At 51.1% G+C, this 18,838-nt stretch overlaps 1 protein-coding gene across 4 annotated transcripts in view; it reads right to left on the bottom strand.

Moving 5' to 3' along the window:
* The window catches only part of SPATC1 (spermatogenesis and centriole associated 1), a 35,040-nt gene extending 17,623 nt beyond the window's left edge, over positions 1–17,417 (bottom strand). For 3 of the 4 annotated variants that reach the window (XR_010159129.1, XR_010159130.1, XM_016958962.4), the window contains exon 1: positions 16,141–17,417. Coding sequence is in view for 2 of the 4 variants with exons in the window: in XM_016958962.4 (XP_016814451.2) it covers positions 16,141–16,351 (211 nt within the window). In the remaining 2 variants the exon portion in view is untranslated. 4 annotated transcript variants of the gene reach the window in all.
* Positions 17,418–18,838: the final 1,421 nt, after the last annotated feature.

The following is an 18,838-nucleotide window of genomic DNA, read 5'->3' as shown; positions in this document are numbered from 1 at the left end:
CCACAATAGTTGAACTAGTTTACATTCCCACCAACAGTGTAAAAATATTCTTATTTCTCCACAGCCTCGTCAGCATCTGTTGTTTCTTGACTTTTTAATAATTGCCATTGTGACTGGTGTGAGATGGTATCTCATTGTGGTTTTGATTTGCATTTCTCTAACAACCAGTGATGATGAGCTTTTTTTCATATGTTCGTTGGCTGCTTAAATGTCTTCTTTTGAGAAGCGCCTGTTCATGTCCTTTGCTCACTTTTTAATGGGTTTTTTTTTCTTGTAAATTTGTTTGAGTTCCTTGTAGACTCTGGATATTAGACCTTTGTCAGATGGATAGGTTGCAAACATTTTCTCCCATTCTATAGGTTGTCTGTTTGCTCTGATGATAGTTTCTTTTGCTGTGCAGAAGCTCTTTAGTTTAGTTAGCTCTCATGTGTCAATTTTTGCTTTTGTTGCAATTGCTTTTGAAGTTTCTGTCATGAAATCTTTTGCCTGTGCCTATGTCTCGAATGGTATTGCCTAGATTTTCTTCTAGAGTTTTTATTGTTTGGGGTTTTACATTTAAGTATTTAATCCATCTTGAGTTAATTTTTGTGTAAGGTTTAAGGGGTCCAGTTTCAATTGATAAAATAATCTTTTTTTTTTTTTGATAGAGTCTCGCTCTGTCACCCAGGCTGGAGTGCCGTGCCACCATCTTGGCTCACTGCAAACTCTGCCTCCCAGGTTCAAGTGATTCTCCTGCCTCAGCCTCCCGAGTAGCTGGGATTATAGGTGTGCACCACCACGCCCGGTTAATTTTTGTATTTTTAGTAGAGATGGGATTTCACCATGTTGGCCAGGCTGGTCTCAAACTCCTGACCTCAAGTGATCCACCTGTCTTGGCCTCCCAAATTTCTGGGATTACAGGCATGAGCTACTGTGCCCAGCCTGAGAAAATAATCTTTTTAACAAATGGTGCTGGTATAACTGGATATCCATGTTACAAAAGAATGATGTTAGACCCCTACTTCACACCATATACAAAAGTTAAATCAGAATGGAGTAAAGGCCTAAATGAAGAGCTAAAACCATAGAACTCTTAGAATAAAACTTGGGGTGAATCTGCATGACCTTGGATTTGGCAGTGGATTCTGAGCTATAACACCTAAGGCACAAACAACAAGCGAAACAATAGATAAACTGGACTTCATCAAAATCAAAAGCTTCTATGTTTCAAAAGACATTATTAAGAAAGTGAAAAGACAACCCAAACAATTGGAGAAAATATTTGCAAGTGATATATTTGAGGAGGGACTATATCCAGTGTATATAAAGAATCTTACAAGTCAACAATAAGAAGACAGCCCAATTTAAAAATGAGCAATGGGCTAGGGAGGATGGCTCATGCCTAAAATCCCACCACTTTGGGAGGCCGAGGTGGCAGAATCATTTGAGTCCGGGAGTTTAAGACAAACCTGGGCAACATAGTGAGACCTTGTCTCTATTTTTATATAGAAATTAAAAAATAGGCTGGGTGTGGTGGCTCACGCCTGTAATCCCAGCAGTTTGGGAGGCCGAGGCAGGTGGATCATGGGGCCAGGAGATCGAGACCATCCTGGCTAACATAGTGAAACCCCGTCTCTACTAAAAATACAAAAAAAAAAAAAAAAGAAAAAAAGAAATTAGCCGGGCGTGGTGGTGGGCGTCTGTAGTCTCAGCTATTCGGGAGGCTGAGGTAGGAGAATGGCATGAACCTGGGAGGTGGAGCTTGCAGTGAGCCCAGATCGCGCCACTGCACTCTCTAGCCTGGGCAACAGAGCGAGACTGCGTCTCAAAAAAAAAAAAAAAAAAGAAATTAAAAAAATAAAAATGGGCATTGGATCTAAATAGATATTTCTCAAAAGATATACAAATGGCCAATAAGCACACCTAAAGAAGCTCAGCATCATTAGTCATCAGGGAAATACAAATCAAAACTGCATTGGAATATCACTTCACACCCACTAGGATGTTTATGATTTTAAAACATCAGATGATAACACATATTGGCAAGGATTTGGAGAAATTGGAACCCTCATACGTTTCTGGTGGGAATGTGAAATGGTGCGGCGGCTTTGAAAAACAATCTGGCAGTTCCTTAAACAGTTGAACATAGAGTTACCATATGACCCAGTAATTCTACTCCTAGATATCTCCAAGAGAGATAGAAACATGTCTGCACAAAATCTGAACATGAATGTTCATAGCGGCATTATTCATAATAGCCCAAAGGAGGAAATAACCCAAATGGCCACCAACCAATGAATGAATAAACAAAATGTAGTATAGCCATACACTGGAATAGTATTCAGCCATAAAAGCGAAACAAAACAAAAAAACCCTAACTGTAGCCAGGAGCTACCGCATGGAAGAACCTTGAAAACATTATGCTTAGTGAAAGAAGTTAGTCACAAAAGACGTGATTCCGTGCTTATGGAATGTTGGGAATGGGCAAATTCATACAAACACAAAGTAGATTAGTGGTTGCTTAGAGCTGGGGAGGGGGTGGTGAGAGGGTAGGGGTGTGATAGCTAAAGGGGATGAGGTTTCTTTTTGGGGTGATGAAAGTGTTCTAAAATTGATTGTGGTAATGTTTGTACATACCTGTGACTATACTAAAAACCACTGAATTATGCACTTTAAATGGGTGAATTGTATGGTTATATGAATTACGTCTCAGTGAAGCTGTCATTTAAAAAAGATTCACTGGGGTCACAGGCATTTATTGTGGCAGAAAAGGCACATTTATGGTTCAGGGGCCAAGCTAGTGCACACCTGGGAGGCATTACAGGCTCTGCAGGCACAGACCATGAGGAGTATATGCCCTGCTCACACTGGGATGGCCTCAATCTACGACCCATCAGAATCACTGATGAGATCTCAGCTGCTGCCTTACCGAGGTCCCTGGTCAGGAAACAGGGTGCCTTTGGGTTCATGACTGCAAGATGCCACGGGTGGAGGGAGAGTCCTCGGCTAACAGACACCCACTGTTAGCTTGTGTTTAAGAGATTTCAGTCCCATCGCATGATATTCCAAGGCAATATGTACAAGTGATTTCTTAACCTTTTGATAATTTGTGTTTAATTTATTTAGATTTGTGAGTTGAAAATCTTAGGCTCCAGTACAAGTACCTTGAAAAGAACTTGAAGAGAACATTGAAGAGGACTTCAGAGTCACTGCGTTTATATGATTATTTAATTATTTAGGTCTCTCGGCAAGGTTTGTTACATCAAACAATTGAAGTTAAAAAGAAAAGTAAAAGCTAGACACCTGGCCTCACGACTGGAATCCCAGCACATTGAGAGGCTAAGATGGGAGGATCACTTAAACCAAGGGGAGGATTGTGAGGGGAGAAAGTATGAGGGAAGAAGGCCCTGTGGGAAGACAGTCCTGAAGGGAGAGGGTGCTAAGGGGAGAGGGCCCTGAGGGGAAAGGGTCCTGAGAGGAGAGGGTCCTCAGGGAAAAGAATCCTCAAAGAAGAGGGTCCTGAGGGAAGAGATTCCTTAGGGGAGAAGGTAGGTCCTGAGGGGAGATGGTCCTGAGAGGAGAGGGTCCTCAAGAAAAAGAGTCCTGAGGGGGGAGGCTGCTGAGGGTGGAGGGTCCTGAGGGAAGAGGATCTTGAAGGAAGAGGGTGCTGAGGGGAGAGGGTCCTTAGGGAGAGGGACCTGAGGTGGGAGGGTCCTGAAAGGAAAGGTTCCTCAGGGAAGAGATTCCTCAGGAAAGAGGGTCCTGAGGGAAGAGGGTCCTCAGGGAAGAGGGTGCTGAGGGGAGAGGGTAGGTCTTGAGGGGAGAGGGTCCTGAGGGAAGGAGGGTTTTCAGGGAAGAGGGTCGTCAGGGAAGAGGGTCTTCAGGGAAAAGGGTCCTGAGAGAAAAGTTTCCTGAGGAGAGAGGGTCTTGAGAGGAGAGGGTCATGAAGGGGAAGGTCCTGAGGGGACAGGTTCTTCAGGAGAGAGGGTTCTGAGGGAAGAGGGACCTTAGGGAAAGGGTTCTGAGGGAAGAGAGTTTTGAGGGGAGAGGGTCCTGAGGGAAGGGGGTCTTGAGGGGAGAGGATCCCAAGGGGGGTCCTGAGGGGAGTTTCAAGGGGAGAGGGTCCTAAGGGAAGAGGATCCAGAGGGAAGAGGATCCTAAGGGAATAGGGTCCTGAAGGAAGAGGGTCCTGAGGGAAGGGGGTCCTGAGGGAAGGGGGTCCTTTGGGGAGAGGGTCCTGAAAGAAGAGGGGTCTGAAAGAAGGCGGTCCTGGGGGAGGAAGGTTATGAGGGAAGAGGGTCTTGAGGGAGAGGGTCCTCAGGGGAGTGAGTAGGTCATGAGGGAGAGGGCCTGGAGGGGAGAGCATCCTGAGGGTAGAGGGTCCTGAGGGAAGAGAGTCCTGAGGGGAGAGGGTCCTAAGGGGAGAGGGTCCTGGGGAGAGATGGTCTAGTAGGATGGTCCTGTGAAGAGAGGGTCCGGAGGGGAGAGGCTCCTAAGGGTACAGGGTCCTCAGAGAAGAGGGTCCTGAGGGAAGGTGGTCCTGAGGGGAGAGGAGAGGGTTCTGAGGGGAGAGGGTCCTTAGGGTAGAGGGTCCTGAGGGGAGAGGGTCCTTAAGGTAGAAGGTCCTGAGGGAAGAGGGTCCTGAGGGGGGAAGGTTTTTAGGGAACAGGGTCCTCAGGGAAGAGTGTTCTGAGAGAAGAGCTTTCTGAGGGGAGAGGGTCTTGAAGAGAGAGGGTCCTGAGGGCGAAGGTCCTGAGGGGAGAGGTTCGACAGGGGAGAGAGTGGGTCATGAGGGGAGAAGGTCCAGAGGGAAGAGAGTCCTAAGGGAAGAGGGTCCTGAAGGGAGAAGTTCCTCACGGAAGAGGTCCTGAGGGAAGAGGGTAGGTCCTGAGGGGAGAGGGTCCTGAGGGGAGAGGGTCCTGTGGAGAGAGGGTCCTTAGGGAAGAGGGGCCTGAGGTGGGAGGGTCCTCAGGGACGAAATTCCTCTGGGAAGAGGGTCCTGAGGGAAGAGGGTTTTCAGGGAAGAGGGTTTTCAGGGAAGTGTGTCCTGAGGGAATAGGGTAGGTCATGAGGGGAAAGGGTCCTGCATAGAGAGTGTCCTTAGAGAAGAGGGCCACGAGGGGAGACAGTCACGAGAGAGGAGGGTACTGAGGCGATATGGTCCTGAGGAGAGAGGGTCCTCAGGGAAGAAGGTCCTTAGAAAAGAGGGTCCTGACGAGGGAGGGTTTTCAGAGAAGAGGGTCCTCAGGGAAGAGGGTCCTTAGGGAAAGGGTTCTGAGGGAAGAGGGTCCTGAGGGGAGAGGATCCTGAGGGGAGAGGTTCCTCAGGGAAGATAGTCCTGAGGGAAGACGGTCCTGAGGAGAGAGAGTCGTGAGAGGAGAGGGTCCTTAGGGGAGAGAAACCTAAAGTGGGAGGGTCTTGAGGGGAGAGGCTCCTCAGGGAAGAGGTTCCTCAGGAAAGAGGGTCCTGAGGGAAGAGGGTCCTCAGGGAAGAAGATCCTGAGGGAAGAGGTTTCTGAAGGGGGAGAGTTTTCAGGGAAGAGGGTCCTGAGAGAAGAGCTTCCTGAGGGGAGAGGGTCTTGAGGGGGAAGGTACTGGGGGGTGAGGTTCTTTGGGGCAGAGGGTCCTGAGGGGAAAGGGTTCTGAGGTAAGAGGGTCCTAGAAAAAAAGTTCTTAGGGAAGAGAGTTTTGAGGGCAGAGGGCCCTGAGGGAAGAGGGTCCTGAGAGGAGAGGGACCTGAAGGAAGAGGGTCCTGAAGGAAGAGAGTCCTGAGGGGAGAGGGTCCTGAGGGAAGGCGGTCTTGAGGGGAGGGGGTTCTAAGGGGAGAGGGTCCTGATGGGAAAGGTCCTGAGGGGAGAGGATACTGAAGGAAGAGGGTCCTGAGGGAGAGAATCCTCAGGGGAGAAAGTGGGTTATGAGGGGAGAGGGTCCAGAGGGGAAAGGGTCCTGAGGGGAGAGAGTCCTGAGGGAAGAGGGTCCTAAGGGGAGAGGGTCCTGAGGAGATATGGTCCTATGAAGAGACGGTTCGGAGGGGAGAGAGTCCTGAGGGTACAGGGTCCTCAGAGAAGGGGGTCCTGAGAGAAGGTGGTCCTGAGGGGAGGGGAGAGGATTCTGAGGGGAGAGGGTCCTGAGGGAAGGGGGTCCTTAGGAAGAGTGTTCTGAGGGAAGAGAGTTTTGAGAAGAGAGGGTCCTGGGGGAAGAGGGGTCTGAGAAAAGGCAGTCCTGAGGGAAGAGGGTTATGAGGGAAGAAGGTCCTGAAGGAAGAGGGTCCTGAGGGAAGGATGTCCTGAGGGGAGAGAGTCCTGAGGGAAGAGGGGTCTGAGGGAAGAGAGTTTTGAGGGGAGATGGTCCTGAGGGAAGGGTGTCCTGAGGGGAGAGGGTCTTGAGGGAAGAGAGGTCTGAGAGAAGGCAGTCTTGAGGGAAGAGGGTTATGAGGGAAGAGGGTCCTCAGAAAAGAGGGTCCTGAGGGAAGATGGTCGTGTGGGAAGAGGGCTGTGAGGGGAGAAGGTCCTGAAAGGGAAGGTCCTGAGGGGAGAGGATACCGAAGGAAGAGGGTCCTGAGGGAAGGGATTCCTGAAGGAAGAGGGTCCTGAGGGGAGAGAGTCCTAAGGGAAGAATGTCCTGAGGGAAGGTGATCCTGAGGGAAGAGCGTTCTGAGAGGAGAGGGTCCTAAGGGGGAAGGTCCTGAAGGGAGAGGGTCCTGAGAGGAGAGGGTAGGTCCTGAGGGGAGAGGGTCCTTAGGGGAGAGGGACCTGAGGTGGGAGGGTCCTGAGGGGAAATGGTCCTCATGGAAGAGGTTCCTCAGAAAGAGGGTCCCGAGGGAAGAGGGTCCTGAGAGGACAGGGTTCTGATGGTAGATGATAGGTCCTGAGGAGAGAAGGTCCTTAAGGGGAGAGAGACCTGAGGTGGGAGGGTCCTGAAGGGAGAGTATACTCAGGGAAGAGGGTCCTGAAGGGAGAGGGTCCTGAGGGGAGAGGGCTCTGAGGGGAGGGGGTCCTGGGTGGAGAGGGTCCTGAGGGGAGAGGGTTCTGAGGGGAAAGGGTTCTGAGGGGAGAGGGTCCTGAGGGGAGAGGGTCCTGAGGGGAGAGGCTCCTGAGGGAAGAGGGTCCTGAGGAGAGGGGGTCCTGGGGGCAGCAGGTCCTCAGGGGAGAAGATCTTGAGGGAAGAGAGTCCTGATGGGGGAAGGTTTTCAGGGAAGGGGGTTGTCAGGGAAGAGGTTCCTGAGGGGAGAGGGTCTTGAGGGGGAAAGTACTGAGGGTAGAGGTACTTAAGGTGAGGGGGTCCTGAGGGGAGAGGGTCCTGAGGGAAGGGTGTCCTGAGGGGAGAGGGTCCTGAGGGAAGGGTGTCCTGAGGGGAGAGGGTCCTGAGGGAAGGGGGTCCTGAGGGGAGAGGGTCCTGAGGGGAGAGGGTCCTGAGGGGAGAGGGTCCTGAGGGAAGGGTGTCCTGAGGGGAGACGGTCCTGAGGGGAGAGGGTCCTGAGGGGAGAGGGTCCTGAGGGAAGAGGGGTCTGAGGGAAGAGAGTTTTGAGGGGAGAGGGTCTTTAGGGAAGAGGGTCCTGAGAGAAGAGAGTTCTGAGGGGAGAGGGTTTTGATGGGAGAGGGCCCTAAGAGAAGAGGGTCCTAAGGGCATCAGGTCCTGAGGGAAGAGGCTGCTGAGGGAAGAGGCTCCTGAGGGAAGAGGCTCCTGAGGGAAGAGGATCCTGAGGGAAGAGGGGTGCAAGGGGAGAGGGTCCTGAAGGGAGAGTATACTCAGGGAAGAGGGTCCTGAAGGAAGAGGGTTCTGAGGGGAGAGGGTTCTGAGGGGAGAGGGTCCTGAGGGGAGAGGGTCCTGGGGGCAGCAGGTCCTCAGGGGAGAAGATCCTGAGGGAAGAGAGTCCTGAGGGGGGAAGGTTTTCAGGGAAGAGTGTCCTGAGGGGAGAGGGTCTTGAGGGGGAAGGTACTGAGGGTAGAGGTACTTAAGGGGAGAGGTTCCTGAAGGGAAAGGGTTCTGAGGGAAGAGGGTCCTTAGGGAAAGGGTTCTGAGGGAAGAGAGTTTTGATGGGAGAGGGTCCTGAGGGAAGAGGGCCCTGAGGGAAGAGGGTCCTAAGGGCATCGGGTCCTGGGGGAAGAGGCTCCTGAGGGAAGGGGGTCCTGAGGGAAGAGGGATGCGAGGGGAGAGGGTCCCGGGGGGAAGGTCCTGAGGGGAGAGGATACTGAAGGAAGAGGGTCCTGAGGGAAGAGGGTCCTGAGGGAAGGGTGTCCTGAGGGGAGAGGGTCCTGAGGGGAGAGGGTCCTGAGGGAAGAGGGGTCCTGAGGGGAGAGGGTCCTGAGGGGAGAGGGTCCTGAGGGAAGAGGGGTCCTGAGGGAAGGGAGTCCTGAGGGGAGAGGGTCCTGATGTGAGGGGTTCCTCAGAGAAGAGAGTCCTGAGGGAAGAGTGTCCTGCGGGAAGGTGGTCCTGAGAGAAGAGCGTTCTGAGGGGAGAGGGCACTGAGGGGAGAGGGTTATCAGGGAAGAGGGTCCTGAGGGAAGGTAGTCCTCGGGGGAAAGGGTTCTGAGGGGAGAGAGTACTGAGAGGGAAGGTCCTGAGGGGAGAAGTTTCCAAGGGAAGAGGGTCCTGAGGCGAGAGGTTCTTCAGCGGAGAGGGTCCTCAGGGAAGAGTGTCCTGAGAGAACAGCCTCCTGAGGGGAGATGGTCCTGAGGGAAGTGGGTCCTGAGCGGGGAGGGTCCTTAGAGGGGAGGGATGTGTCCTGAGTAGGGAGGGACAGATCTTGAGCGGGAACGTGTTTCTTGTGGGGTAGAGTCTTGTGGGGTATTGACGGGTCCTGAGGGGCCGGATGCATCTGTGGGGTTTGCAGGTCCTGAATTCAAGGCAGGTTCTCGTGTGAGGGAAACTGTGACATGGGGGCGGGCGTTCGTGCGGGAAGGCCCTCCGGAACTGAGGGAAGACTGCCCCCTGCCGGAGGAGACCTGCTGCAGCCCCTGGGGGAGGCAGTGGGAGAGCAGGACGAGGTGGCCCTGAGGGGAGAGGACCTCAGGTAGGTGTATGGGCTCGGGTGAGGGAGGGGTGGTGAGGGCTGGGATGAGGAGGATGCTGGTGGCTAGAGCAGGCCCTCAGTCCTCCTTTCTTGACTGCCTGTTCCGTGCTGACGGCTGTCCCACCTGTCACCTGACCTCTGTGTGGAGGAGCCAGGTCTGCCCAGTGGGGGCAGGAGCCAGTTTTCAGTGCAGTTACTGTTTTAGTGTCTTGAGCCCCCATCTTGGCCCTCATTTCTTGTCTCCCCAGCTACTCCAACAGCCCTATCTCTCTGCAAGCCCCTGAGCCCTCAGGAGCAGGACGCCCCGCAGTCTGAATGCCGCACCTCCCACCTGCCCTGTGCACGGGGCCAAGTCTGAAGCTCTTGGCGCCTGTTCTGTCCCGGTGAAGTTAATTCGGCCAACGGCCAACATTTTCTGATTTCCTGCCTCTTCAGATTACCCACTCTGACCACACAGTTGTACCTTCTGTCTTGGGCAGAGATCACTCTGGCCACCTGGTCTCTGAGCCTCTCCAGATCTCAGTCCACTGGCCTCTTTATTTTCTCTCCATCTGACAGCACTCCTGGTTTTGGCTGCCCTCTCAGCCAGAGCAGCTTTGATGTGCCTGAACTCTTGCTGAGCCATCCTCGGCACTGCCTGCTTGCCTCCCCCATGCCTGCCCTCAGGCTGCCAAATGCTGCTGGAGAAGGCAGGAGATTGATGGCTGCTGCCTTTGCAAATCCCAAAGATGGTTGCACCATTCAGCCCACTATACATCCAGACAGACCCTCCAAGTTCTCCTCTCAGTTCCTTCCCCCTCCCTTTTTTTTTTTTTTTTTTTTTGAGACGGAGTCTCGCTCTGTCACCCAGGCTGGAGTACAGTGGCGTGATCTCGGCTCACTGCAAGCTCTGCCTCCCGGGTTCATGCCATTCTCCTGCCTCAGCCTCCTGAGTAGCTGGGACCACAGGTGCCTGCCACCATGCCTGGCTATTTTTATTTATTTATTTATTTTTTATTTTTAGTAGAGACGGGGTTTCACCGTGTTGGCCAGGATGGTCTCGAACTCCTGACCTCAGGTCATCTGCCCGGCTCGGCCTTCCAAAATGTTGGGACTACAGATGTGAGCCACCGTGCCCGGCCCCCCATTTTTACTCTATTTCAGAACTTCCCCGCTCCATCCTTGCTCTCAGAGAAGAACATTTGAACAGAGAAAATTGAAGCCACGGGTCTGGAGTTCCTTTAGCTTCCCACCACCTGGCATTCACACTCATGCTCTCCTTCCTCCTTCCCTTCCAGGACAGTGGAAGAGACTCTCTTCCTTCAGTCAAGGGCACTCCCCACCCCATAATGTACCTCTTTTATCTTGCGTATTTTCCAGCAGTCTCTCCTGGCCTCTTCTTTCCACATATAAACAAACTCAGGTCTCTGCCACATTGAAAAGAAGCTCTGGACCCCATGCCCTCCCAGCTACTGCCCTCTCCCTGTCCACTCCCCTCACCCCAAGGCCAAACTTCTTGAATTAAGTATCTCCATCATCTTTTCTCTCCATTTTCTCACTGACTTTTCACCTCACCCTGGTCGGCCATTCCACCTGTGATGGTTGAAATCACTCTAACCAAGGTCACGAATGCCAATGTCATGAATTGTCCACTAAATGCTATGGATATTTTTAGTACTTTTCTTGCTTGACCTCTTGGTAGCCTTTACCTTGCTGACACTGTCCCCTTTGAAGCTGTCTCTTGGCTTTTGTGACATTCTGCTTTTGAAGTTTCCCTTGCCTCTCTGCATGCTCCTTTGTCAACTCCTCTACCTGTCCTCAGTCAGGATCTGTCCTTCAGCCTCTTACTGTGCACTCTCTTCCCAGATGGCCTCGCCCCCTACCTCAGCTTGAATTATCAGTAACTCTTGAATCTTTTCTCTCTAGACCTGACTTCGAGCTTCAGGCTCATAGTGCTACTGCTTCTGGACACTCCACATGGATGTTGTGTGGACATCTTAAAATAATTTTGTCCAAAATACAACTCATTTTCTTGCTCCAAAACTGCCTTTCCTTCTCCCAGGCTCACCTCTAACATTTGCAGGGCTGTGGGCAAGAGTATAAGTGAAAGCCCATTTACCAAGTGTCAGAGTAGTTAAAAGTTACCACTCAGGCTAACTGTTAAACTACTTTCTATTTTCTTACCCTGACAAATAAACCTTTGTAACAACCTGGAAGGTCAGATTTAAATTTGAAATTCTTGTACTAGTTCTGTGCCAGGATGTGGTAGATTGGAGAGAGCTGGTCCCCTGGCCCTGCCCTTCTGCACCTTTTCTCTTCCCATCTGAGCTCTGTCCTGCACTGAGAGGAGCCTGGTACACATGCTTATAAACATCCACAGCCCACCGGACCAAGCCCTGCTCATACCTCCCAAGCTGTTTCCTCCTGTGTTCCTCCTAAATGGGGTTGGGCCAGGTCTCTGGACCAGAGGGATTTCAGAGGTAGGGCTGTGCACAGAGCATAAGGGAGAAGGGTAGGCCCAGAAAGAGGAATCGAAGGCCCGAGTTCATGAGGGCAAATCAAGAATAAGAACCCGACTCTATGAAGGAGGCCAGTCACAAGGAATGGCCAAGAGAACAGGCAGGTTGAGGAAGTGGCCAGAGAAAGATTCTCTGAGGCAACTATAGAGATCTGCCTTGGCTGGGACGACAGATACATTCTGGATGCTCTCTTTGTCATCCCTCACATCCAAGCAGTTAGGGTTTCTGTTTTCTTATTAAATAACGTGAATGGATTTCTCTCTACCTGTGGCTTATGCTGTCATCTCCCACCGGGATGACTGCAACAGCCTCAGTCTAATCCATCTCCCTGTCTCAATCTACTCTCCCTCCAATCCATTTCCCCCATAGCATCTGGGGTAACGTTTCTGAAGCACAAACATGATTATTCTCTGTTACAAACCACCAGTGTCAGGCGGGCGTGGTGGCTCATGCCTGTATTCCCAGCACTTTGGGAGGCCAAGGTGGGCGGATCACCTGAAGTCGGGAGTTTGAGGCCGACTTGAGACCAACATGGAGAAACCTCGTCTCTACTAACAAAATACAAAATTAGCCGGGCGTGCTGGTGCATGCCCATAGTCCCAGCTACTCAGGAGGCTCAGGCAGGAGAATCACTTGAACTCGGGAGGTGGAGGTTGTGGTGAGCCGAGATCGCGCCATTGCACTCCAGCCTGGGCAACAAGAGTGAAACTTTGACACTCTGTCTCAAAAACAAACAAACAAAAAAACACACAAACAAACAAACAAAAAAACCCATCAGTGTCTTCTTAGCACCTTCAGGAGCAAGTCCAAGCCCCTCAGCATGTCATCCGCAGTCCTTGGTGATCTGACGCCTCTAGCTGCATTTTTCACCTCTCCCTGGCCCCTGTCACACATGAACACACCACACACACACCATATACACTCACACAATCAGACATATGCCAAAATACACTTAAACACCCACATAACACATACATACCACATACACTCTCACATACATTCACACACACACACAGCAACTCACACACACACAGAGCCATATGCACACATTCACTCACAAATCACACACTGTCAAAGCAGATACACCATATCCTCTCACACACACATGCAGTGTTTTTTTGAGATGAAGTCTTACTCTTGTTGCGCAGGCTGGAGTGCAATGGCATTGTCTAGGCTCACTGCAACCTCTGCCTCCCAAGTTCAAGCGATTCTCCTGCCTCAGCCTCCCAAGTAGCTGGGATTACAGGCACCTGCCACCACGCCCAGCTAATTTCTTTTCTTTCTTTCTTTCTTTTTTCTTTTTTTTTTTTTGAGACAGAGTCTCAAAAGTCTCCAGCCCAGGCTGGAGTGCACTGGCGCCATCTCTGCTCACTGCAAGCTTTGCCTCCCGGGTTCACGCCATTCTCCCGCCTCAGCCTCCCAAGTAGCTGGGACTACAGGCGCCCCCACCACGCCCGGCTAATTTTGTTTTTGTATTTTTAGTAGAGATGGAGTTTCACTGTGTTAGCTAGGATGGTCTCAGTCTCCTGACCTTATGATCCCCCACCTCGGCCTCCCAAAGTGCTGGGATTACAGGCGTGAGCCACCATGCCCAACCTATTTTTTCTTTTTTCTTTTCTTTTTTTTTTTTTGAGACAGAGTCTCACTCAGTCGCCCAGGCTGGAGTGAAGGGCATGATCTTGGCTCACTGCAACCTCTGCCTTGCGGGCGCAAGCCATTCTCCTGCCTCAGCCTCCCGAGTAGCTGGGATTACAGGCGCCTGCCACCACACCCGGCTGATTTTTGTATTTTTAGTAGAGATGGGGTTTCACCATGTTGGCCAGGCTGATCTTGAACTCCTGACCTCAGGTGATCCGCCCACCTTAGCCTCCCAAAGTGCTGGGATTATAGGCGTGAGCCACTGCACCTGGCCCACATTTTCTTTCCTTTTTTAAAAAAAATATATATATGTTTTATTTTTAAAAAATTTTAAATATTTAAAAATTACATTTAATTTTCTTTTTACAGTACTGCTCCCTATGCTGGGCGTGGTGGCTCACTTCTGTAATCTCAGCACTTTGTGAGGCTGAGGCGGACAGATTACCCGAGGTCAGAAGTTTGAGAGCAGTGTGGCCAGCATGGTGAAACTCCATCTCTACTAAAAATACACCAAAAAAAAATTAGCCAGGAGTACTGGCATGCACCTGTAATCCCAGCTACTCAGGAGGCTGAGGCAGGAGAATCACTTTAACCCAGGAAGCAGAGGTTGCAGTGAGCTGATATTGTGCCACTGCACTCCAGCCTGGGTGACAGAGCAAGACTCTGTCTCTCAAAAAAAAAAAAATTTTAAATATTTAAAAATTACATTTAATTTTCTTTTGACAGCACCGCTCCTTGTGAGAAACGCTAACTCCTAGGCAGTATGCCCAGAGTCAGCATCATGCACATTTCCCTACACACATTCATACACACTCATTCACACACCCACACCACACACTCCATACTCACACTGCAGAGTACGTGTGGCGCATAGTGTGTGCCACATACTCTCATAGCGCATTCACACACCTTCACCCACGTGAGACACACACGGGTCAGGGCTTTAATTGCACATCTGTTTCTCATTCCTGCAATCCCTGGGGCCAGACACTTGTATGAGTCACTTCTACTTGTGGCACGCTCCTTTCCCCTTCACAACCAGTTGGCTGGGCTCACCTCCTCCAGGAAGTCTTTCCTAACCCTCAAAGCTGGACCTTTTGGGAGTTGGAAGATCTGAAGTGGTCCAAAGATTCCCTTAAGAATGAAAGCTGGGAGGAGAGGGCTTGCTTGGTTAGCCTGGGAGTACGAAGCCAGAGTCTAGCTTCTTAAACAGGAAGATTTCCTTCCTTCCTTCCTTCTTCTTTTCTTTTCTTTTCTTCTTCTTCTTCTTTTTCCTTCTTTATTCCTCTCCTCCTCCTCCTCCTCCTTCTTCTTCTTGTTCTTCTCCTCCTCCTCCTCCTTCTCCTTCTCCTTCTCCTCCTCCTCTCTTTTCCATCCTTCCTTTCCCTTCCTTTCTTTCTTTCTTTCTTTCTCTTTCTTTCTTTTTCTTTCCCTCCCTTCCATCCTTCCTTCCTTCCTCTCTCTCTCTTTCTTTCTTTCCTTCTTTCTCTTTCAAAATTTCGCTCTTTTTGCCCAGGCTGCAGTGCAATGGCGCAACCTCGGCTCACTGCAACCTCTGCCTCCCAGTTCAAGGGATTCTCCTGTCTCAGCCTCCCAAGTGGCTGGGACCACAGGCATGTGCCACCACGCCTGGCTAACTTTTTGTATTTTTAGTAGAGATGGGGTTTCACTATGTTGGCCAGGCTGGTCTCAAACTCCTGACCTCAGGTGATCCACCCACCTTGGCCTCCCAAAGTGCTGGGATTATGCGCTGAGCCACTGCACTCAGCCTATTATTAGTTTTTGAGATGGAGTCTCGCTCTGTTGACCAGGCTGGAGTGCAGTGGTGTGATCTTGGCTCACTGCAAACTCCACCTCTCAGGTTCAAGTGATTCTCCTGCCTCAGCCTCCCGAGTAGCTGGGATTATAGGCGTGAACCACCATGTCCAGAAGATTTTTGTGTTTTTAGTAGAGATGGGGTTTCGCCATGTTGGCCAGGTTGATCTCAAACTCCTGACCTCAGGTCATCTGCTTGCCTCAGCTTCCCAAAGTGCTGGGATTATAGGTGTGAGCCACCGCACCTGGCCCCATGTGTATTATTTTTTTTACCCTCTCTGTTGTCTCTGTGTCATTAGAGGTATAACACTTAAAGCTAGAGGTGTCTATGTGCTCGTGATCAGTAAGGGAGAACTGAAGACCAGCCCTATGCCACATTTCAGGTTGTATGGCAGGGAACCCAGTGGGTAGGGAGCAGGGAATTAAGACAGGAGGGGAGTGAGCACAAGCCTGAAGGGCTTTAGCTGCTGGAAAGACCCAAGTTATCAGTCAGAAACATGTCTAGTTTGGAGTGAGCTAAGTTCCAGTGACTCATTGAGCCTGCAGGATCTGGAGGGGATCTTGAGTTCTAGTGGAGAGTTGAAGCTGCGCTGTGGGTAGGCTGGCTGAGGGTGGAGGGACAGGGCCTGGACCCAGAGCCTGGGAGCAGCCTCAATTAAGATGAGCCAGAGGGATGGACAAGATGGCTTGGGAACTCAGAAAGAGGGTCATGGAGAAGGGCTATCGATCTCAGATGCCATGCAGAGGTGGAGAAGGATGCAGCACCTAGGAAGGCACTTGTGACCGTTCTAGAGCAGTGGTGTCAGGGTTCGTTGCCAAGCTGTAGAGGCTTAAATAAGCAGAGACCAGAAAGAGCAGAGGTGTCCTTTCAGGGAAGGAGGAAGATTTCATACCTGATGGTGGACAGAGGAGAGGGCCAGGTAAGGAGGGCAAGGTACAGGGCCTGTGATGGAGGCAGGTCACTGCAGGGGTGGGTGGGCTCTGAGCACCTGTGGAGAGGTCCACCCTGGACAGGAGGGAATGCAGCCTCCTCCAGGACAGGAAGCACATTGTCTGGTGAGCTGAGTGTGTTAGAGCAGAGAGGGCAAGGAGAAGGGCACTCCCTCCATGACCTCCTGAGACCTCAGCACACTGAGTCTCTCCTCTCTGGTGCAGTCCCCACTTCCCTCCTCACTCTCTTGGGAGCGGGGCCTCTTACCATTGTTCTGGCGTGAGGGAACGCCTGCTGTTGCCTCACCAAGCCCACTCGTGAACCCGCTGATGCCGAGCCCGCCTGCCTGAGTCTTGATCGCTGACTTGAGCTCGTGATTCTCCCGAATGAGCCGCACCAACTTCTTCAGTTCCTCATTTTCCCGCACCAGCCTCTCTATCTGATGCCGAAGCCCTTCATAATTGGTGAGTAGAGACATGCCCTGGGGCAGTGGGAAGGGTGCGGCCCACGGGAGGGCACTGCACCTGGAGGCTGCCCAGGGCCCCGGGCCTTGCCCGGGCTGAAGGAGGGTGCAGAGTCTGCCAGGCTGGCCCAGTGGGCCCTGGGTATTGTGAGGTCAGAGGCTGTGCCCTCTTCCTTGCCCTCTCTGCTCTAACACACTCAGCTCTCCATGCCACCAGGCCTGTACACAGGCCTCGCCTCGGCCTGGAAGGTCCTGACCTTTTCTCTGTCTGGCCAACTTCACCCTCATGGTGCCTCTTCCGTGAAACTTCCTCTTCCCCACCGCAAGTTAATTGCTGCCCGCTGGGTTTCCCCAGCAGATGTGTCCTGTGTCATAGCACTTCCCCTGGTTCCAGTTCCGTGCTAGCTCCTTAACACTGTCCACTGGCTTTATAGTGAGGTCAGGGATTGTAACACGTTCCTGGAAACCCCAGTGTCCAGCAAAGGGCTTGGCACAACGTTTGTAGGTAAACAGTGAATATTTGTTGAATGAAAACCCACCACTCCACCTTCCTGGCCAGGATGCCCTTTCTTGGTGATCTTGAACATGCCTGGGTTTGGCCTCTCAGCCTTCTCCTGGTTGCTGTGTCTTGAAGGCCTGGACACTCACCCATGATTTCTTCTGACCCAGGTGCTCAGAGTCTATCTTACTGCTGGTCCAGGAGCTCTCTATAACTTGGAGTTTCCATTTCTGGTGACTCAGCGTTCCCTATTCCAAATCTCCCGTCATTGCCTGCTCCGCACTTGGATCTCTATTCCCCAGCTCCTTGAATTTTCCTGACTTTAGTCCTTCAGGAGCCCAAGACTGCATCCCTCACCTGGTTCTAAGAACTCAGGACTCAGTCCTCATGATGCTCCTCTTCTCTTAGAGCTATCTACAGATAACTCTATGGTACTGACCTTGAGTACTGAGTGAGGCCGTGTCCTCGTGGCTGTTCTCCCTCAAACCTCTTTTTGGGGCAGGGAGAGGATAGCGAAGTCCAGGTACAGGCCAGAGGACAGACTCCTGGTAGAATGTGGGAATGAGGAAGGGGAAGAAGGTCAGCCAGGGCTGGGATCGGTGTGCGTTGAGCATTCTGCCTGGACCTCACAATGGGGGGCCTACCCCCACCCCTCCTCTAATGCTTCAGACTGTAATCCTGGCTCAGTCACTCTGGCCCCAGGGACCAGAGTCCCCAAGAACCAGAGTTGAGGTCTCTTCAGTCACCCCTCTAACTTTATAGAGTGTCTGTTGGGCTTTCCTTCAACATGTGAAAATTAGCTTGTCATGGTCTTATTTCACTGTTAGCCTCTTGGGTTGATGCAGTCAGTGATGGTTACACTTTATGTGTCAATTTTGTGAGGCTATAGTGTCCAGGTGTTTGGTCAAAATCTAGCCTAGATAGTGCTGTGAAGCTATTATATACTTGTAGCTATTAATCACGTCTATTAGACGTCTAATAGAATAGCTACAAGATGTTGACTTTAAAGGAGATTACCTTCAGTTATTTGGGTGGGCCTCATCCATTCAGTTGAACAACTTTTTAAAAATTTATTTTTTTAATTTTTAAATTTGTTTATTTATTTATTTATTTTTTTGAGGCAAGGTCTCAGTCTGTTGCCCAGGCTGCAATGCAGTGTCACCATCATAGTTCACTGCTGCCTCGACCTCTCATGCTCAAGCGATCCTGCTGCCTCACCCTCCCAAGTAGCTGAGACTACAGGTGTGTGCCACCACACTCGGCTAATTTTTATTAAAAACATTTTTTTGTAGACATGGGGTCTTACCACATTGCCCAGGCAGGCCTCAAACTCTTGGGCTCAAGCAATCCTCCTGCCTCAGCCTCCCAAAGTGCTGGGATTACAGGTGTGAGCTACTGTGCCTGGCAGAAGAACTTAAGAGTGAAAAAAACCTGAAGTTTTCTGGAAAATAAGGAATTCTGCCTGAAGATTGTAGCATAGAAATCCTACCTGAGTTGCCAGCCTGCCTTACAGATTTTGGACTTGCCAGCCTCCACAATTATGTGACCAAGCCCTTAAAATAAATCTCCTAATATAAAAGAACTCCGGCTGATGCACCATCTCTGTTTCTCTTTGCATATGCCAGTGTTCTTTCATCCAAAAACATATGTTGGCCACCAACTGTGGCAGGCATTGTGTTAGGAATTGGGGGTTCAGTGCTAGTCATAGCAGGCATTGTCCCCACCTTATCGACTTTACCAGCTAGTGGGGAGTGGCTATGAATTGAATGATCATATATAAATGCTGAGCTTACCCTGCGATAAATGCTGCCTGGGAGAGGCACTGGTGCTGGGAGAGGGTACAGCAGGTGGGCCAGATCCAGCTGGGGAGTGTGCCTCACCAAAGAAACCAAAAGTGTGGTAGAGCACAGAATGAGCAGGGTGGATGTATGTGCTGGAGAGGGATGGAGGGCCCAGGTTGGGACAGGGCCTGTGGCTGTGATCTTGATTGATCTTTAGGGAAG

Source organism: Pan troglodytes, chromosome 7, assembly GCF_028858775.2.
Source record: "Pan troglodytes isolate AG18354 chromosome 7, NHGRI_mPanTro3-v2.0_pri, whole genome shotgun sequence".
In the NCBI taxonomy this organism is placed as follows: Eukaryota; Metazoa; Chordata; class Mammalia; order Primates; family Hominidae; genus Pan; species Pan troglodytes.
The sequence above is the reverse complement of the archived record's forward strand: the minus strand, read 5'-3'. Positions and strand labels throughout refer to the sequence as shown.